A 22,961-nucleotide genomic window follows, 5' to 3' on the forward strand; every position below is an offset into this window, starting at 1 on the left:
AATGAATCCTCCCCAAAAGCAGGATGTGATCATGGAAAATACGAATCATGCTTAACAAAGAATTACAAAACAAGAGACTTTTTAATCTTATGTGTGTGGAAATCTTCCTCTAAGGAAATCTTGCCAAATGATATCTTTTAGACATGGATTCTTATTGATTCTGAGTTTAAAGCTTAGATGACTATTAAGAATTGAAAGAAAACACTAAGGACTAAAGGAAAAATAGTTTTCTTTTCTGCTATATTTAGTTAAGAATAACTTTTGAAAAGTATTGCATGAAATGTTAATGTGTACATATATTAAATTATGTATGTATACATTAATGATACCCAGAGGCAACAAGGCAGTAAAAGTGGGGGGGGAATCTTTCATTATTTTGTCTAGAAAAATCCATAAGCTTGAATGTGCAAGAAACAGTTACGAGTCCTAGTTAGGTCACTAGCCAACCCTGTTTTGGTTTCCTCTTCTGTAAAATGGAGTAACAGTTATAGTCCTCCTCCTCTTCCATATCCTCCTCCTCCTCCTTCCTACTCCCAGAGCTGATGAAAGAAACTTAATGCTTAGTAAAAGGTAAAACTCTGATGCAAAAGCTTTTCTGAATAAGTGCACAGCAATATTTCCACATCCCATTTTCTCCGTGTTTCTCTATGAAGTAAACTCAATTTCACTGTAATTACACTATCTACTGTAAAAACGTGGATGGGTTTGTGATTAATTTGAACATCAGTATCAATAGTCTTCAGAATCCATACAATATCCTGTGTTATGTTTACAAATGATCCGTGTCAGGAGAGCTACTGGCTTGAGTCCCACGGCATTGACTTTGATTTATCATGCCTATTTAGTGAAAAGTATTCATAAGTTATCATCAATTAAATATTTATACCTTTTGGCCTTTTTTGATTAGGAAAGCTTGAAAAATGAAAATTTTGGCAAGACTCATTCTGGGACTTGTCATCTTTGATGCTGCTGGGACCGCTCCAACTCTGGAACCCATCAACTATGACTCAGAAACATATGACACTGTCTTGGAGGACCTGGATAATTTATACAACTATGAAAACATACCTATTGGTCAAGCTGAGGTAACGGATTCCTCTCATTCCTGAGACTTCTAGAAGCATGATATCAGGAATTACTGAGATACGTTCCTTTCAAAGAGATTCTTGGTTATGTATCAAAAGATATGTTCTCTCAATAATTTCATATGAACCTTTCCTTTGAAATGTGTTCAGTCTGCAGGAGGTTAACATGGGGACACACTTGTGCTTTCTCACAGTTCACTTCATTTCCTTTATATCTTCTCACAAAATTAAAGCAACAACAATGAAAAAGAGTCTCTATCATGTTAGGACAAGAGAAAATAGAAGGAAAAAGGAGTCGGTAAGGAAGAGTGGAAATAATACACATGCAATGATGAGGAAGCTGGGAAAGTTTGGGGCAAAGGGAAAAGATGTGAGGTTAAAATAAGTTGGAAGAAAATTAAAATCATGCAAAGAACGGACAGTGATTTGGAGCTCCATTGTATTCCAAGAGTGACTGTGCTTTCCAAAATGACTGATTATCTCTCAGCAGTAATGTAGGCATTGGCAAGGTTACAGCCCTTTACATAAATCTGATGTGACATGTTTCTAATTAAATGTTAGACTTTTTACATAACTAAAGGATACAGACTAATTTTTCTGAATCAGAAAACAAACAGACCTTGAAATGTTGGAGTGTAATTAATGTACAACATTGACAAAAACTAATTAAGAAGAAATCAACCAAAAGGGAAATTACATCACCTACAGGATCATAACATTTTGGCCAGTCACTCAAGTGTAAATCTTCTTAGAATAGTTACTTTTGATAACTAGGAAAATAAAATATTTAGACAAAAGCATGTATTTAATGGTACTGAGCTATATCTTTCTTAAGAGATAAATGCTCTCATTATTGTTTATGCTGCCTGATGAAATTCAAGGATCAAATTTGCACAATACAATAGTTTTCACATCTTCTCCACAACTCCCTTTTCCTTTCCATCTCCCTCTCTTTTGGCTTCCATCTCCCTCCACTCCCCATCTCCCCTCCTTCTCTTTCTCCTTCTATTCTCTTTCTCCCTCTTTCTCTTTCCCTCATTTCAGTAAAGTTTTAGGTTATCAGAAGACCATTTTTCTTCCGCAAAATTGTGACTTTATTTTCCAAGTCCGTATTCACTGTTTGATTCAGTTTGCTATATGTCTTCCGTTATGTTAAAAGCATTTTCTGTGGAGTTTATGGTCACTAACACCAGTCTTGCTGTACGTGGTCTCTGCATCTCCAATCTAATCATCAGTGGAGAGTATAAGGAGAAGCTTTTTCAGTGCTTAACTCATCTGCCATAAATATTAATTAAAAAAAAGAAAGGCTGCATATGTATGTGCCATTATCTACTGAACTAAATATTGTAGTTTAAATTTACTTGTCATGCCTCCAAAAGATATTTTATGGGATCAAGAGCTTTGGTGAGTACCAAAAGTAAATCCTCTGTTTTTAACAGGCCTGGGGAGAAGACTCTAGGGAGAGCTCAAGGCTGCCCTAGACAATCTCTTGAAGGAGAGGAGCTTTATCTGCAAACTTCTTTAAAGCCATCCCTTGCTGTCAGAACCCCTTTTTACTGCATATTCTCAGAGATTCTGAAGTTCCTTCTGACATGAAGAAATTTAAGCTAAAAAATTTAATCTATATAAAGATGATTTAGTATACAACCCTTCCTCGGTATTTGCTTATTCTGAAAGAGCAACCCTTTTGGTAAGGCACCAAATATGTGGCATTGTATCCCCTTACCTCATTCAAACATCCTTAATTTTCATACTAGCCTAGGCAAACTCAGCATCCTTAACAACTGAGGGCTCCAGAGAGCTACTAAATAATTTCTTGTTGCTGATGGAAATAGGTAAGTCATCCCTGATTTAATCATCTATTGTGAGGAGTCATCATCAGAAAACCAGTTTATAGACACATGATATACATGTATACTTATACATATACCTGTTCTATAATGAAAACATAATACATGTGAAAGCAAACTATGCATATTTTTTAACTTTACCCAGTTGATCCAGTACCAAAAGTCAATCAGCCAACCCACTCATCCACTGCCTATGAAACAATAAAAAAAAAAAAATACAGAAACAAACAAAAACAAGATAATACATAAAATGAGATGAAGAACAAAATTCGGAACATCAGTTCAGATCTTAACAAATCATTCATGTAAACTGCTTTACAAAAAAAGAATATGCAATTCATTATAGAAAGATGTGAAATAAAGCCAATAGACCTAGTCAGGTGAGTGGATTCTAGAATACAGTTACTCATGATAGAAGTTTCTTCAATTTAGTCTTAGACGTTCAGATTCTGGCAACTCCCCATGACCTTATTTGTCTCATCTTTATAAATTAAGACCAGTTGTTTTATATGCTCTTGATCCTATGTGATATTCTTTGTATGAATGCTGGTAACACAACCATCTAGGGGTCAGTTGATGAAAAAATTCATGGTAAACAAAGCACATGGAGAGTGGTGGGATCAGGTTCTTTAGTTTTTGTCCTTAATGCCAATTGTGGGTCTGTCTATCTTAGCCTACAACTTATTTATCATCTATAGAAAAGGTAACCTTGTATTTTAAAATTGCAAATTTATAGAATAACTGGATATTGCTTCTGAAACATATGCCAGTTTCTTTCTTCCAAATTGTAAGACCTGGCATCATAAGCCAATATAGTAGAACCTCTAGAATTTGAATGATTAATCCTTAAGCTCTATGTGTGTGTGTGTGTGTGTGTGTGTGTGTATGACTATGAGGTAAGTAGAATTCTAACATCTCCCCTAAATGACCCATCCACTGGTCTTTTCATGGCCTCTATAATTCTTAACATCATCGATATATTGGGATATCACTTCTATAATTAGGTTATTTTATATGGCACAACTGAAATTTTAAAAGGGAAATTATCTTGGTTGTCTTGACCTATACTTCTGCTCCCTTTAAAACAGTGTCTTGAGGTCAGGGACAAATTATAAAGCATAAGAGAAATTCAAGGCAAGGGAAACGATCTGTTGCTGGCTTTGAGGGTTTTGGAGGGGAGGGGAGTGGGAGGTTGGGTGAGCCTGGTGGTGGGTATTATGGAGGGCATGTATTACATGGAGCATTGGGTGTGGTGCATAAACAATGAATTCTGTGACACTGAAAAGAAATTAAAAAAAAAAAATAAAAATAACTTAAAAAATAAAAATAAAAATAAAAATGGATCGGTCCACATACCAAGGAATGCAGGAAGTCTCTAAATTTTGAGAGAAGCTGACAGCCAGTGAGTATATGGAAACCACAGCACTGTAGATACCGGGAACTCAAAGCTCCATATGAGATTACAGCCCTGGCCATTAACCTTGATTTTGGCCTTGTGAGACTCTGAGCAGAGAACTCAGTCAGGCCATCCCTGGACCCACAGACACTGTCAATTAAAAATGAGTCTAGTTTTAAGCTGCTAAATGTATGACAATTTGTCATGCTGCTATAGAAAACTAGGGCGCCTGGGTGGCTCAGTGGGTTAAGCCTCTGCCTTCAGCTCAGGTCATGATCCCAGGGTCCTGGGATGGAGCCCTGCATCAGGCTCTCTGCTCAGCGGGGAGCCTCCTTCATCCTCTCTCTCTGCCTGCCCCCTCGGCCTACTTGTGATCTCTGTCTGTCAAATAAATAAATAAAATCTTAACAACAAAAAAAAAGAAAACTAATACAATATGCAATAATGTACTTTTTTTCCAAAAACCAAATTTGACTTATGCTGCTGCAAGGTTTGCATTTATGAATCCAGTGATTTCGCTAGCAGTGAGCCCAGTCACCCTCCCCCGGAGTCAGTATCTCAATAGAGCTTTGTTGATTTCTACTGGTGATAGAATATTCATATCCTCCCTGGTGATAGGAAAGCATCGTGGAAGAATTTCTGGTTTTGAAGATCTTATGCAGTAACAGTACTCCAGACTGCTGACTTAGGTGATTTCTGATCATTTCGAATACCCAGGATCGGCTGGATTCTATGTTAGGAGCAGATTGTAGGCCTGGCAAATCCGTCATGGTGCTTTATGCTACCCAGCAGATAATGGATAGATTTGCTAGTACAGCATAACATTTTTGCAGTTTTTTACTTAGCTTTTATTTTACTTTAATGGTATTAGCAAGAACTGGATATAAGCCTTAAGACCAAAATACGAACTTTTTGCTTTCTGATGAATATTAATTATGCTTGGTTGAGCACTTATTACATGCTGAGCACTATTCTAGGCCTATCATGTGCAGTATCTCATTTTTGTCAACAAAACTTGGAAGTGCTATTGTTATTTTCATTGAACAGGTGAGAATATTGAGAAAAAGAGCAGGTAAGTAACTTGCCTAAGATTATAGTTATTAATGACACATAATTGCATTATCTTCTCATATCAAAAAATAATTCCTAGCAGGTTAGTAAAAAATTACATTATCCTCCCTCTGTTTTCTACCATTTTCCAAATTGTCCTTTTAACCTGATATTTGTTTTAGTTGAACTGAATGCTTGTGCTCCCACATTGCTAAAAGAGAGAGAAAGCATTGTTCTATGGGTGAATAATGTAAACTAGAAGTCCCCTGTATAGACAGTTTACTTATGTAATTACTGTAAGAGAGAATGGCTTATGCCTAACTATTTCAAAGAATAACTGTAGATACGCATCCTCCAACATGTTATATCTATGTTATGGGCTGGCCAGCTATCTATCTATCTACCCTATCTAATCTCTATATAGATGTGGATATAAAAATATTTGGTGGCTTGGAATTCAGGGAAACATTTAACTATTTGCCTTATAGATTTCATCTGAACACAGTTCAAAATTTGGTATTCTCTGACTGACTTAAATTGAGACTGTGTTTTTGACTAAGGCAGGCATTTGATGCTTCCATTTTCATCATAGAGTTTTGCAGTTACTGATTTTTTCATTTCTCTTAGGTCTAAGATAAACACTGGCCCTGCCCATGAGTTGTTTCTTTTGCCCAGAAAAGTACTCAGTAGCTATATTAATATTTATGGAGGATAGAAACTACCATTCCTGCAGTAAGTTCTCTTTGACTCCATCTAATCAGACGATCCTTTTCTTTTTTTTTTTTAAGATATTTATTTATTTATTTGACAGAGATCACAAGCAGGCAGAGAGACAGTGGGGGAGAGAGAGAGAAGCAGGCTCCCTGCTGAGCAGAAAGCTCGATGTGGGGTTCAAACCAAGGACCCTGAGATCATGACCTGAGCTGAAAGCAAAGGCTTAATCCACTGAGCCACCCAGGTGCCCCGAGACTGATCCTGTCTTATGCTACCTTACTTTATCTTTATATAATTACTTTCACTTAATCTTCAATAGACTCCAGGAATGTTATAATACAGAGCCCTGTGGAGACTTCATTCTGTTTAATGTGGGACAGTACAAAGGGCATTTACAATGATGGCATACAAAGCTCTTCAAGAGGATGTGGAATAGAAATTTCTCTAAGGTCTCAGTGTCCAAGTGGATTGTAAATTTTAAGGAAGTTGCTTATTCTGGGGGCTCTACATCTTATAACTAATTGTGCTTGCCATTTTGCTCAGAAATCTGGGCAAACTTTTTGCCTTACTCTTCCCTCATTTTATTTATTTATTTATTTATTTATTTAGATTTATTTATTTGAGAGAGAGAGAAAGAATAAGTGGGGGAAGGGGTGGAGGGAGAGAATCTTCAAGCAGACTTCCCACTGAGCCAGGAGCCCCAGGCAGGCTTCTATCTCAGGACCCATGAGATCATGACCTGAGCTGAAACCAAGAGTTGGTTGCTTACCTGACTGAGCCACCCAGGCACCACTCCTTATTTTATATTACTTTCTAATCATCCTAATGCCCTCGTATAGATTGAAGCATTACCACAATGCTTTTAGAACTGCCTCATACTTTCATAAATAAATAACAATAACAAGTAATAAAGGGATATCAGTAAGAATTGACCAATAGGAAGTTTTTTGAATAAGAGATGGTTTGCTTGCTCTTACACTCCATTGATCTTAAAATTAGCCCATTTTTTTTTTGCTCTTTCATTAAAAGAACAAGTAGCTAAGTTGTTTTAAATCATCTTTATGAGGAAAACCTCTATTGAAACAAATTCATTAAGCTTCAAAAATAGCTTTCAGAGATGAAGAACGGGTAAGATTCATCAAAGGAATGAAAATTAAATTTAGTGAGGTTGTAGAAATGGACAAAAACTCAATGAAGGGAGTTCATCCAGTAACAGTTGAACAATGGTTTCTTTTCAGTTTCCATCATGGTAATATGGTGCCATGTAAATAGTTTTAGAATAAATGTTGATGTCCTGTAACACTAGAAAGTGCTTAAGGAGAATCAAATTAATTGGGGGCCACTTACAGAATGAATGTCCACTATACATAATGATATATAAAAAGTATTTTTAGGGGCACCTGGGTGGCTCAGTGGGTTAAGCCTCTGCCTTCGGCTCAGGTCATGATCTCAGGGTCCTGGAATCGAGCCCCACATCGGGCTCTCTGCCTGCCTCTCTGCCTACTTGTGATCTCTCTCTCTCTCTCTGTGAAATAAATAAATAAAATCTTTCTAAAAAAAGTATTTTTAATTAGGTTAGCTAAGTATGATAAATTGTCATAGCACTTTGGTCATGCTGACATGTAGCTAATTTAAAAAACCATCTCTGTATTTTCTAAACAAAAAGTAATCAGATTAGTAATATTTTTACTATTTATTTCTTCTGGTGATGAAGGCATGGGATACTTTTATCCTTATATTTGAAGTGATGTCTCACTTTGACCAGTTTATACATTTTAAAGTTTCAAACTTACGGTTTGCATATAAAACACTTCTTATTGGAAGAAGTAACTTAAACTCGACCCGAGTTAAATGTTCTTTTCAGAACTTGGCAACAAATAAAAGCTTATCTTCCTCTTCACTCTCCCTCTTCACCAAAGACACTTTGGAGGAAGGGAGGGAAGAATTTTACTATGAGCTTTTAATATGGTTGTCTGATTGACTTACCATATGCTTCTTTTAAAAACAGTGTTAAACTGTTTGAATGTTATTTTAAAACTATTGGAAATTTCTGAAAAATGTAGCAACAAACATATGCACTCATATAGGCTCATCAGGAAACAGAAGAACATTGATGGTCTTTATCAGTGACTTGTTTATATTATACCTTATTTACGAGAACACAAACATAAGTTAATTCTTATAACTTCCCCTTGAAATGATAAATTATCCTATTATTATTATTATTATTAAGATCAACTAAGGATCAGAATTTTGCCCAAGGTTATTCAGCTAGTAAGTTTCAGAGTAAAATTTAAACCAGATTGTTTTAATGCCAAACCAGAGAGACTTGAGCATTAAAATATTCCATTATTTTCTTTCTCTTTAATCTTTACTTCTTTTAGCTGTGCCCAATATGGAGCTTTCTTTCCTCTGAAATTAAGAAATTTGATTGTTAGGAATCAGAAATGCAAGAATTTTCAAGTGATGATAATTAACAAAATATCTAAGCATCTGTCTTAGCTGTCAAAGTATTTAAGGGAGCAAGAGGTAAGACAATCCTTCCGAACTGAAAGCTACTTTGTGAGCAGTGTGGGGATTGGACAATCTTTGCCAAACACATTTCTTCCTCACCCATTTTCAAGATAAAATAGAAAATAAGAAACAGCTTTCATTGCCAGTCTTTGTGGTCACATTCTTTGAGATAATTATATGGATCGCTTAAATCAATTTGAGCACTAGGCTCATGTTTTGAGTGAAATTCCATTGCACTTAAGATATCCACATCCCAGTCTATGAAACCCTTAAGAATACATCTTTAGTAACCAGGCTGAATATTTCTCAGAGCCTTTTAACACCTTCAGAAGCCAAATGTTGACATGATGGTAACGACAAGGAATAGCTTCAAGATTTATTATCAACTGTGTTGGACAATTTTGGAAAAAGAGAAATTTAAAATTCCATTCTGTTTAACAAACACCTTAGTCTGTGTTACAGTGAAAATCCAAATAACATTCTGGATTTCCATTTTTTTTTTTTAAGAAGACACAGACCTATAATTTAAATATTATCTGCTGAAGGCCTGGGGTTCCTGGTTAGGAAGTGACTTACACAGTGAGCATCCAATCCAAGTGAATATATCGGTGAGGACCTGTTTCCCACCCTGACTTTGCCGGGGCATTTAAACTATGAAACCACCCACTACAAAGCATAATGAAGGAAACCACCGACTTTGGGTGTTTCTCATATATACACCTGTTTCACCCTTAAGAGGCAGTTTGAGTGACTGGATTCTGGAGTCAGACTCCCTGCGTGTGAGTCCCAGGCCTGAACACCAACTGTACAGCCTTGGAAAATCATACAACCCTTCTGAGCTTCAGCCTCCTGTTTATATGCTACCTTTTGAGCATGAGGTAAGATACACTTGTTAACTGCTTACCTTAGAGCTTGATCCATGGTAAGTGTTTCATAAATGTGAGTAGCTCTATCATCAAATGACTCCTTCAGTCAATATCGACAAAAGCTGATCCACCATTCAGTGGTCAGGGAAGCCTTCATGAAAGGGACGGGATTTCAGCTGTAACTAAGACTCACTGCACCAGGCATGAGTTCACTTCAGATCTGCCTCCCAGTCTTTTGCTGAGAGCCAAGAATTGGGCCAAGTAGATCACACCAGCTCTTCTCTCTCCTTCAGTACCTCCCAGTCTACTCATCTTATAAATATGTGTCTTCAACACAATAGAGGAAGTGAAAACAGATATCATATATATACACACACACACACACACACACACACATATATACACACACACAGATCTGTAGTTATCTAGTGAGACATAAGGCTTCTATGAATTCTGTCACAAAATATATATGCTGAGAAATTATTTCTCCAAATCTGTTCTCAGTTTCAGCCCTGACAGCAAATCTGAGACATGTTACTTTACTTGTGTGCTTATCTACCACACCAGCAGTATTTAAGGCTGCTTACATGAACAAAAGTTACAATGTGTACAGCAATAGATATATACATATATATATATACACACACAGTAAATATAAATGTAAATATAGATAAAATGTAATCTGTACGCATCAGTATCACCTCATAAAATAATTTCTAAAACTATATAATACAGTGTCTATTGTGTTATGTTCTCCACAATATCACATCCTGTATTATATATTGTTAATTATGTATTATTTTACATTATGGCATAAAAATATAAATAAAGAAGGTGAAGCAAATACAGAAAACAAGAGTTGTGAACATAATATGAAACCAGGAGGCAGGTATGTATATCAAAATGCATATTATTTTGTCTTATAACACGTATAGATACATATAATACTGAATTTTTTCTGGGCAGTAGGTGTTAGATTTCAAGGGACCCATAAAAACTCCTCCTAATGCACTGCCTACCTTCAGACCCAGTTGAGTAACAGAAATGAGACTCAGACAAATAGAGTTCAAAATATCTCCTTTACTACTGATAAAGGCTAGGTTGAAATTTACAATTTAGGTATGAAGCAATTATGAGCATCCTAATATAAATTTCCAGAAGTAAGTATGCCATCAATCTGAGGCAACGGAGGTTAACCACAGTTCTCAGATGAGTGTCTGATCCAGTAAATCTTAGTGCATGGAGGGATTAAATCAGATTTCTTGACAGGCAGGAAATTCCCCCCCCAAAAAAGAGGTTGAACCACTCAAGCCTAGTATCTTCTCCCACCCACCAATTAGCCCAGTCTTTCTTCCTCAGGAAGAGTTAGTAAAGGGATCAACAGAGAATGCACCCCCTCTAAGATGGCGACTTTTAACCTGTTAAGCTTAACTATGAAGTTCAATATAGCTCTTCCCTTCTACAGAAAACATCCTGGTTTTAGGGCAATCATGCTCCCACCTTTATGAGACGTACCCCCTTGCCAACCAGCGCTAGTAGGCGTCCTCTGACAGAATGTAGATTTTGCTCTTAGAAGCTCTAAATGGATCTGAGGGCATCAATAAATTTATCTCAAAGGCCTTCCTATACCTGAGATTGATATTTTACCCTCAGTTCTGTGTTCTACCTCAAATTATATCAAGCCACATTAATAATAGAGCTTAGGAAAGACTCTGAAAGGAAAATAAATGCTAAGTAAATATACTCCAAAAAAAAAAATTCCAGAAACATAAAGATGACACAAATATGTATATATTTCCCCTACTTCTATGAGGTTTTTGAGGACAAATAAAAGACTACAGATTAACTTCTCCTGCATGTTAAAATCTGAACTTGTTTAAATCCAAAGAGATTATAGTACAAACTCAGAATTGCTTGACTTTGATTTAAAAACCCAAAGAATAGACAGTCCTAAACCTCCTTTTCCTAATTCTTCTTGCTTTCTCTTCATCTTGCCTGGGTAAAATTGGACTCTCTCAGTTACGACATGAGTGGATTCTTTGAGATACACGTGTAGTTCCCTTCAGTGGTTTGAACAGCACTGACCTAGGAAACATCCCCTAGTATAAGGACTCTTAGAGTAGCATATGGGATAGTCCTGTTTTCAGAATGTTTTTAAAACATATGATGGCAGCCAGCCTGGTCACCAGGTCAATCAGAAGTTTCCTCCTCTTTTTGCATACTCAACACAAAGCCTTTGAATGCCTATTTTCCTGGAAACCCTGGGTTTCTGGCACCTGATGCTCCCTGTGTATTCTCTGAGATGACAGATGATCTTGTAAGCAAGAATTTTCAGCCCATGGGGTTCTTCAGCCTGAAAGCTATGCCAGTGGCTTCTCCTTGGTTTCCTGCTCTGGAATCCAAGAAATCTACCTCCCAGGGAGCTTTCCCTTCTTCCCCATTTTTTTTCCCCCCAGCAAGAGCATCAACTTCAGCAGATTCTTAAACCGAAGCTGTCATGAATGTTTGTGAAGCCTTTGGCCCCTGGGAGCCTAGGGTAAAACAATCCTACCACATTGTCATCAAGACTTTACTAACCTTTCAAAGTTCCAGGGCTTAATTAGCATTTCTGTCTTCTACATCCTACTCAGGGGAGTACATTTCCTCTCTAGGGTGGTGGTTCTCAGCTTTGCCCGCATATTTGAATCATCTCTAGAGTTTTTAGAAATCCTAATGCCTTGGCCACACCTCAGACTATTGAGATCAGAATCTCTTGGGATGGGCCCAGATCAGGTGTTTGACTTCCCTCAGCTCTTCTTTTAGTGTCAGTTGCAATTTTTTTTCTGAATTATTTTAATCTGCATTTAATTTGGTCAACATACTTAGTGCCCAAGACTGTGTGCTAGATGTATGCCTTCTTATTTCTTTCTGGTGTAGACTTTTGTTTTTCTAATATAGTCCTGTAGATTTTGTCTTGTGGCATCTAACATAGGAATAGATAAAAAAAAAAAAAATAGGGACATCTGGGTGGCTCAGTTGGTTAAGTGGCTGACTTGTGATTTCTGCTCAGTCACAACCTCATCGGTGATGAGATCAAGCCTGAGCTGTCTCCTTGCTCAGCAGGGAGTCTGCTTGAGATTCTCCCTCTCTGCAGCTTTCCCCACTCACACTCACTCTCTCTCAGATAAATAAATCAATCTTCTAAAAAATTAGTAAACTAAGTGCACCTGGGTGGCTCAGTTTGTTAAGCATCCAACTCTTAATTTCAGCTCAGGTCATGATCTTAGGGTCCTGGGACTGAACCTCTGCACTCAGCACAGAATCTGCTTGGGATTCTCACTCTCCCTCTCTCTCTACCCCTCCTCCATCTCTAAAATAAATAAATAAACAAAATCTTTAAAAAAAAATTAAAGGCTAGTAAATTATAAATCTTCCAGAAGTAACATTGTTCAAAAAATTTTTGGAACTCTTTGTAGTTTTGAGTTGGGTAATCCTATCCTGGACATGTTCTCCCATCACACTAATAATATCTAACTTAAGATTGAAATTGACCTGTTATTTTCCTGCCTAACTCTCCTTTAATAAGCCTTTCACTGGATCTTCCCCAGTTCCACAAATTCAGCATTTTAATTCTCCCAGGACAAGTTATGGTTAATCTTGTCTTGAGTCTGCCAGGAATAGACAGACTTACCCTGTGTTTGTTAACATCCACACACAGGCATGGAAATAGTGCAAGGGTTATTACTTGGTAATGTCACCCATCAGGTTGTACAATCACTGGCTTTTGATGTCAATGCAGCCAATATGAGATGCGGCTAGATGAGCGCTAAAGGATAATCACCGTGACATCATGCCAGTCTCTCTGCTCACATTCAATGTGGGCTTTAACGAAGTATAGGGTATGGTTGAAAATACGTATTACGACTCCATTTCTTAACATATATGAGAAGGACAAAGAAAATATATATAAAAAATATTGAGGCTGGATCAAATTTCTCATGAGTGTGTTCTCTTTGGAGTTACGATATCAAAACTCTGATTAAAGACATAAATATGAAAGAAATCAAATCCAGCACAATTAAGATAAAAATCCTTCCACTAAAACTATATTGACTCTCTAACATATATAAAGACATAAAGGAAGTTGGAGGGAACTGGTACATTTTGGTATTGAGAGAAAAAAAGTAAATCATAAAATCAAAGGTTTCAAGGCCAATTAACTACCATTCAGCAGCCTTCTACTGGCAAGATGATCCAGCCTTAGTGATAGCAAAAACTTATGGTCATCAACAAATTTAAAGATTCTGATCCCTTTGGAAACAGCTCTTCCTTTGCCTCATGCTATTAAAGAGCTGACTTACCTGAGTCCTTTGTTCTGGGTCTTCAGTTATCAATACTCTTATGATCATAATTAGCTTCCCAAGTGAGACTACAGAGGCTACAGATAAAATATTGGTGACCGTAGAAGGATTCAGGTTAGATTTTGGGTTTAGTACAGTTTTTGGGTAATTCTGCCCCTAAAAGTTCAAGTCGGGTTTCTAAATTTGTAAAGTTTTGTAAGGCTTTACCACTAAAATTGGACAGTAGAAACAAATAAACATGCTAATTATCTCTTTCACAGGAATTTGACTTTAGCTGGTCTTCCCTGGGACATCCTCTAAAAAATGCACGTTTCCCTATTTTAAATGTTGTTATTACCATCTGATAATATATACATCCTCCTCCTCCTCATCATCACCATGAGTGATAGCAATTTTATGCATAAAAGTTTTAGATACTAAAAGACATGGCTTATTATGCTTCGTGGATCAATAAAGTATGTATTAGGAGGAACAGTTTATTTTGTGTTGGAATAGGAAAGATTGAAACAAAAAAAATACTAAATTACTCCATCATTTAAAAAAAAAAAAATTAGAGGTTATAAGGTTCCAAACTCTTGGTTTTCAGTCCAACTTCTTGTTTCAATTACTGCGATTGACTCTCCCCCTACCCCTATCCTCATGAGATTACTGATTTCAGCCTATACTAAATTATCTTTCTGGCATCCTTACTTGGGGAACAAGGGCAGTAAGGGGAAAAGGAATGTGAACTGGCTTTGCTATTAGATAAGGTTTCTAAAGCCTTTGCCAAAGTTCTCTACCAATATTATTTGGAGACATTCAATTAGAACTAGATGATACATTTTGCGAGAACTAAGATATTGAAAATCTATTAAGTTTCTGGAGCCTAACAGGATGATGGTGAATGGAGACCTCAATAAACTGGGATAAAACTGACTGAAGTAGAATTTTTCCTGGCAACTAAAACTGGAATATTGCCGCTTTCTGACAAAAAGGAAAGGAAATGAGAAAATAAACATGTGAACAACAAAATACTGTGGTCCCAGAAGGGACACAGACTAGAGAAGGCAGGATTAAATGAAATCTTCAAATCATCAGCTCTTTTCTTTTGCATTAAAATTTTTCATTTTATTGCATTATTTCATTTCATTGCATTAAATACAAAGAAGCATTACCAATTAGATTTATAAATTTATGATGAATCACCATCTCTTAGGATAAATTTTTAAAAACATAAAAGAATTCACGTTTTCATAAATACATCCTAGCAAGTCAATATCAAATATTATGATTTTATGATTTTTGAAGTAAATAGAAATCCATTAACTAATTCTGATATTTGACATTTGCTTTTTATACATATTTATTAACTCTGATTTAATCTAGTTAATAAAATACTGAGCTTTAAAAGTAAATAAATTGAAATAATGGTAAATTCACTCAAATGTGGGGGTATACTCTTTCAGTAAGTACTCCATCAAATAAGCAAGATCAAAGAAGAGTTGTTTGTAAAAAAAAAAGAAATCAGAGAACAGAGTGGCAAAAAAATAGGTATTTTTTTTTCTAGTGTCAATGATACATGCTAGGTAAATCAACCTAGTATTAAAATATTAAAAATTGTTCCATCAGAGTGACTAAGAAATGGATAAGAAAACAAAAATTGAAAAGATGTCTATTAGGACAAGTTACATTAGCAGCTGTAACAAACAATTCCAAAATCCCCATGGCTTTACACAATAAAAATTCATATCTTGCTGACGGGACTGTCCCATAGAGGTCAACAGGTTACAGTCCTCCAGGCAGTTGTTTAGGGATTCAAACTTCTTTCATGCTAGAACTTCACCATCTTCACCTTGGGACTTCAAGGTCACACTGGTATCTTCTGTTGACAGACTGAGAAAGTATCCTTTCTCCTCACTAATTTGGACCAGATGTGCTGCGTTACTTCCTTTCCCATTCTGTTGGCTAAAACTGGCCACATGACCTAAGCCGGCGTTATAGAAAGTGGAAATGTACTTGAGCTGAATGCCCAGGAGGAAAATGAAACTGTGGTGAATACACGGGAGTTGTCTTAGCCATCATGTTTAACCAGACTAAAGTTTCGTTCTGACATAATATTTATTTCCCACAAAAGTGAGAATTACAATAAACGCTACTGGAATGTTATAATCCACCTACATCGATGTTATATGATATTTTTCGTACGTGTCAATATCAGGGGAAGACTGAATGACTGTCAAGTGCTCCCACAGGGCAACATGGCCTTAGTATGGTCTTCAGCCTTCAGGATCAGCGACTAACATAATCAGTGATGATCAAATCCGATTGTAGGCTGATGAATGATGCCAAGCAAAAATTATATGAGGCTTAAAATCTGTACAAGAAAGTCCATTTACGAATTTAAAATGTGAAGGCATTTCCCCGTGATGATAAGGCTCACTTCCATGATCTGGAACCCCTCTTTTTCAGAGTGCCAGTGCCTAAGAAGCTAGATTATTCAGCAGAAATTGATTTGATTGGGTACAGAATCACAATTAAGTAAATCAAACAGTCTTGTGGCAGTACTAATTAGATTCAAATCCTGGACTTAGTATTTAGAAATCATGTAACCTCTGACAATTTACTTGATCCTCCCATCCCTGATTCTCAGTTTACAAATCTATTAAATGTGTATAATTATTGCACCTTCTGTGATTCTGATAATTACATGTGAATCACTGGAAAGAACATAACAGATGTTCACACAGTGAATATTCAATCTGTGCTAGTTATTTTCATCTAGACCCTGAGGAGATCCAGTAAAACTTCTTTTGATACCAGAGATGATCTCTTTAGTGACTTTTGTGTATATTCAACAAATTTCATATTTCTATCCTCCAAACAATGCTGATCATAAAAATAAACCATTCTTTCCTGAACTTGGGTTTTTTTGTTTTGTTTTGTTTTTTTGTTTTTTTTAGGCTGCCACCCTCTTCATTTTACTTTTTTCTTTCTTTAGCTGTACTTTTATCACGAGTAAGTCAAGAGTCAGGAAGCTACTCCCAAAAGCTTGGGAGGAATAGTTTTGTGTATGTGTGTGTGTGTGTGTGTGCGCGCATTTTTAAGGTCAGTTTTATATCATGGAACAAGCGAAAGTCACTTCAATTTCTTAGGATGGAGACCTCACTGTGACTCCATCCCAGACTCTATTAGTATTTATACTAAAATCTGCTTTATTTTTTTGTATGCTAATAGGAACAATTATATCTTCATCCTTAAGTGACTATCAAGGAGTCAACAAGGATCTCAGTGTATACATGTTTTACTTTCTTTTTCTTCATGGATTTACTGTATTGTCAATAAAGCTGTTAAAAAATAGAATAAGATTGGGGAAAAAAAGATGAGGAATGGGATGAATTCTAAGCAGAACAACTCCTACATGGAAATGTCTTATAGAACAAGGAGCATAATAAATTAAAGATGGCCAGTATAGCAGAAGAGTAAACTGACATGAAAGGAGGAAAGGGGACACTAGTCAGGTCAAGCCATGCAAGACCTTGTAAGTCAAAGAGTTTTGAATTTATTTTAGTAATCATAGCAAACATAAAATAAAAAATAGCAAAAATAAAAAGAGCAAATAATGGTAAATTTCCATGGTACTTACTATATAAACATTTTCATCCTAACACAACTGTACTATCTACTATGCATACCAGAATTTTATAGATAGAGAAACTGAGGCTCATAAGATAAAGTAACTCACCCAAAGTCTCAGAGGTAAGCTAGAGTCAAGCTCACCTCCTCAGAATCCTTCTACTTAACCAGTATGTTTCTGTGCTCCTGCATGGCACTGTTCTTGTGGCTATTAAGAGTAAACAACATTCAGGGGTGCCTGGGTAGCTCAGTGGGTTAAGCCTCTGCCTTTGGCTCAGGTCATGATCCCAGAGTCCTGGGATTGAGCCCCACATCAGGCTCTCTACTCCTCAGGGAGCCTGCTTCCTCCTCGCTCTCTCTGCCTGCCTCTCTGCCTACTTGTGATCTCTGTCTGTCAAATAAATAAATAAAATCTTTAAAAAAAAAGAGTAAACATTCATCTAAGGATTTTAAGCAGAGCTTGGCATGATCAGCTTTGTCTTTTTAAGAGCTTATTCTCATTACAGAGTGAATATATAACGGAGGAGGCAACAACTTCCTGTAAGTCAACTATTGTATTCCCAGGATAGTGACTTACATTATAGTAATGGTGGTGGACACAGAGAGAAAAAAAAGAAAAAAGAAAGTATTGATAGATGTTTGAAAATAATACTGACAGGTAAAGTGAACATAATGATCCTAATTTAAGTGTAATGCTTGGCACATTCTTTCTGGTTGATTAGATAATTATAAAGACTGGCAAACCTTCCATTTACATCATTTACAATTTCATCTACAACATTTACAATTTCACTCTTTCATTCAGTGATCTTTGCATTCATTCACGAAGGTAGTAATCAAATCTGAGTATCCTGAACACTTTTGTAACATTCTTTCTATCATGCATATGTGACATTTTCATAAAGTTCCTCATTGGAAATTCAGCTGCCACTTAAGTGCTGAGATCAAAAGGTATCAAAATATTAGGAAAAAAACCACACGGTATGTTTTATTAGTCGGAACACATTCTTAGCCACAGCAAATGGCTTGTGACCATCCTCAGCAGGTATAAGGAACATGTTCAACAAGAACTCAGGACTGACAGGGTTCCCTGGCAAGGGAAGGCAGTCAGGAAGAAGTAGGACTGTTGTTTCCAAATGCACTATTTTTTTCATATTTTTACTCTGAAATTAAGACAAACATATTAAGCAGACCCAGTGGGAGCAATATAGTCCTACAGGTCATTTAGATGTGCTTTCTGCTAAGAGACAAATGGATTTGATTAAAATTATTTATAACCAAATGTTACCACTTAAAATGGTGCTGAGTACTTTTGTAGAAAGGCTTTTCTGTGGATAACTCCTCTGATGATTGGAGAACGAAAGTCTCAAATCTTTTGCAGTATTCTTAACGATATAAATATTGCTGGTAAATCTCGGAACACATCATCTGCTACAAGGAAGGTAACTGAATCATTTTTCTACTTAGAGTCCTGACGTCTCCAGGGAGCAGAGACTTCATCTAAGACACCTGAGGGTCATGTCAACTCCCTTTTCCCTGAGACTGTATTGGGGTGCTGGATTACTTACATGGAGTCAAGGCTGTGTGGGTGCAGAGGCTGACGCAGCCCTGGGGACCCTTCCCGGCACTGTTACATTCCAACCTGACATCTGCTGACACTTCCCTCTACCCAGGTCACTGTCGGTTGGCTAAGCAACTGTCCTCTCTGGTACAGACATCCTCTTTCATGAGCATGGAAAGTATGCCTAAATACAGTCCACCACGACATAAACTATCTATAGCTCTAAAGCCCAGTGAAAAGGGGGATAGAAATTGACAACGTACTACAAACCAGTCCACTCAGAGATGTGCCCTGCTGGTCCCACGCCGGGAAGAATATGCAAGCACAGGGATGGCTAAGTCCAAGGCCGTAGGCAGGAGTGATCCTTGGTATTTACAGTGTTCGTAAAATTCAGGTAAATATAATTAAGAGGTTAAAACAGTTTAGTAGGGAGCAGTTCAGAGTCAAACGAGGAAAAATAATGGAGGAAAATACAAGAAGGATGAATTTTTATGTGGGAGCCTCGATTATACTTGCATTTGAGAGTTGCCTGTGGTAGCTTGAGGAAAAAGAGCAGGGATGTTTTCTGGCCATTTGTGTTTATTCCCAAATTTAGGTTTCTGTAGCGTAAGCATAAAAGTCAGCCACATGGCCAGCCAGGTGCTCATGCTTCCCCGGCTTCCTTTCTCTGCATGCATTGCCTCACAACTTTGTATCACAGTATGGACATAGTTAAAAGAAGAAGAAGAAAATGACAGAAGCCTAAACCATGTCTATTCAATAGTGAGAATAAATGTGTCTGCAATGCAAAAGCTTCCCAGGAACAGCATTTTGAGTGAATAGTTCTGGGATTTTGCTGAGCTGCAAAAGCGCTCCTTTCCCTCGGTCTTCAAAATTGTTCAACATTCACATTTTATTAGCAAGGAAGCGTGAACAAAACAGGTTCCGATAAACACAAAAGCTGTTTTTGCCTCATTATACTGGATGACAAGTGAGAGCTTACAGCGTCACATCAGATGAGTGGAAAAACAATTATCTGTAGAAAGTATGTGCAAACATTTTTCCTGCAAAGCTAAAGATTCAAGGCAACGTGTCTGGAATGTGTTTCTCCCTTAAGGCTCCCTCCCTTCCATGAAACATCTGTCTCAATTTCCGCTCTTCCTGGAGCCTCCTTTTGGTCTCTGCAGGTCTATTCCTTCTAAATCTGCTTCATTCTGATCCTGCAGATGGAAACCGTATGTCTCCTTGTTTAAGGAAGTGTGCCCAATCTTCTCAAGTGGAGATTCCTGGCCAAGTTTTACAAAATCTTCGTGTATGGCTTCCTAATGCACCAAAGACAGTATGAGTTGTTTTTGTTTGATTTCATGCTTTAAGTACATTTAAAGTGAACATGAACACATTCGTGACTTTTTTTTTTTTTAAAGATTTTATTTATTTATTTATTTGACAGAGATCACAAGTAGGCAGAGAGGCAGGCAGAGAGAGAGGAGGAAGCAGGCTCCCTGCTGAGCAGAGAGCCCGATGCGGGCCTCGATCCCAGGACCCTGAGATCATGACCTGAGCTGAAGGCAGAGGCTTAACCCACTGAGCCACCCAGGCACCCACATTCGTGACTCTTATCAGTAAAATCTCTAAAATTAAATGTAGAGCTGTGAAATAGATATATTCTGCACAAGCAATTTTAAAATTATATTTAAGAAGTACTTGTTGATCACCTATCATGCTATAGGTTTGAGTTACAAAGATAAAGCATGTAACTTAGAGTGTACCAACTAGTGGGCTTGGATAGGCGGAAAACTGATGGAGTCATTTCAATACAGTGTAGGAAAGGCAGAAGTGGGGAGACCCTAGAGAAACACAGAAAGAGACACAATTCAAAAGTGTGAACTGACAAAAGAGTTTAGTGTTCCTTCAAAGGTATGATTTTCATTTGTGAGGCAATGTATTCAAATTTATGAAAAAAATACTAAATAATAAATGTATCTTTAAAATATTGTGATTATCTAAAATATCTATCTAAAATACTCAGAAAATATCTGCCCTAGTTATGTACTGATTTTACGCATAAAAGTAATACTGTGCATGTCATTTTGACATTAAAGTTAGAAGGTAATTTGTGTGTGTGTGTGTGTGTGTGTGTGTGTTTGCTTGTTTAATAAATGCAAATAAAGAAGGGCAGAAAGAATCAAGCAGCCCTATGAGGGTTGAAAAAGGAGAATCTGGGATTTCTGGGGCTTCCATGAAGAAAGTATGTGCCCAACGGTGGGCCCTGCCTGTTGCCAACAAACTATCTTGGACGGATTTCCTGCCTAAAGTGACAAAGTTGTCAGGGAGGTAGACGTTTACTAAGTAATACAGAGGAACAGACACTGAGGCATGGGAAGGGATTTGAGAGAAAGGAGTTATTTTAAATGCAAGCGGTGCTGCTAAGAGCAGTTACTCATCACCCAAAATATGCAAGAAGAGAAAACCAAGTATTATCTAAGAAAAATATTTGAGCATCTTTTTTTCCATTTTAGTAAGTTCCCTCTATTGTCAAAGCTCTTGAAAAGGTCAATTTAACAAACCCAAATATTGTCGGTAATACCTGTTACTCACATCATAACCAAATCTATAGTTTTCATAACTCCATATATATTTTTCTTTTGGTAAACTCCATATATATTTTTCTTTTCTTTTTACTGTTTTACAGTAAAACAATTGGAGAAGTGTAAACTGTAAAACAAACAGACAAACAAGCCCAGAATATTTGAATCTAGGAAAACAAGGATTAAAAGGACTGGAGCATACACCTTAATTTCTTAATGGTTATTATCTTCAAAAGGAATGGAATCTGGGCTTCAGGGTGAAGGGGACTTTGGGATTTTATTCTGCACACTTCTGGATTAATTTGAAACTTCCCCAGCAATAATGCATTCTTGCAATGCTATGTATTTAGAAAACAATAAATGAGGCTTTAAAAAAAAAAATGAATAAACATGTGAGAATGTTTGAAAGAGCAGGATGACCAAAAAAAAAAAAAAACCCACCAAAAACAAAAAAAAAAAACCCATGGGCATTGGAAATTATACTAAGATTTGAAAAGCAAAATTAATTAAAACCAACAGTAACTAGAACCACATGTGCTAAGCCAGGCGAGACGGCCCTGCAGTGTCTAATTTCAGAACACCAGCGACCTCTTGTGGCAAAAATGGATATGTGTAAAATTTGTGTCGTGCCACACAGCGTGGGTGATTAAGAAAGTTGCCTGATGAAATTCTGTTTCTTTTTCAGATTGAAACAGCCACAGTGATGCCTTCTGGGAACAGAGAGCTCCTCACCCCACCCCCACCGCCGGAGGAGGCTGAAGAGGAGGAAGAAGAGGAGTCCACCCCCAGACTGATCGATGGCTCCTCTCCACAGGAGCCTGAATTCACCGGGGTCCTGGGCCCACACACCAATGAAGGTCAGGTCCATCAAGGCTGATCTGAATTAAGTCCACTTGGTCATACCTCAAAGCTGCCAACTCCAATGCCACAGGCAACCCACATGACCCACAGAGAAAGTTTTGCCATAGGCTGGGTTTGAAGCAGGAGATACACATATATTTTATATTCAAATATTAAACAGTTTTAAGAATTCAGCTTTGGCATGATGGAAATTATCAAATAAACAAAGATTTGGGACAAAACTATTTATTTAGCATCATTACTCTAAACCATTGTGGTAGAACGCATTTCTAGAACAAAGAATCCACTACATATTAGAGCAAGACGAGAATCCAGGTCTGACAGAGCAGGCCACAGCAGTTTAGGGGGATAAGGTGGTGATGGCTGATGGTAATGATGGCAATAGTAATAATATTTTACACTGACTGGGCGCAGGTGATCTGTGGGTCACAATGCTTGCCTCACATTCTCTCATTTGACTACTACAACCTCTGTGTAAAGGTCGTAGGTCTTCCTTATTGAGGAAACGAGCTCAAAAAAATGGTAGGAACTTGTTAAGAGATCTC

General features: G+C 37.1%; 1 protein-coding gene across 1 annotated transcript in view; it reads left to right on the forward strand.

Annotated features, from left to right (window-relative positions):
• The first annotated feature begins 920 nt into the window (after positions 1-920).
• The window catches only part of LOC111142334 (epiphycan), a 33,816-nt gene continuing 11,775 nt past the window's right edge, over positions 921-22,961 (forward strand). The window contains exons 1-2 of the mRNA XM_022495369.1: positions 921-1,085; positions 22,241-22,412. Coding sequence (XP_022351077.1) covers positions 921-1,085; positions 22,241-22,412 — 337 coding nt within the window. The remainder of the gene's footprint in view (positions 1,086-22,240; positions 22,413-22,961) is intronic.

The sequence above is a fragment of the Enhydra lutris genome, unplaced genomic scaffold (genome assembly GCF_002288905.1).
Source record: "Enhydra lutris kenyoni isolate GAN:26980312 unplaced genomic scaffold, ASM228890v2 scaffoldscaffold7, whole genome shotgun sequence".
NCBI classification, from domain to species: Eukaryota; Metazoa; Chordata; class Mammalia; order Carnivora; family Mustelidae; genus Enhydra; species Enhydra lutris.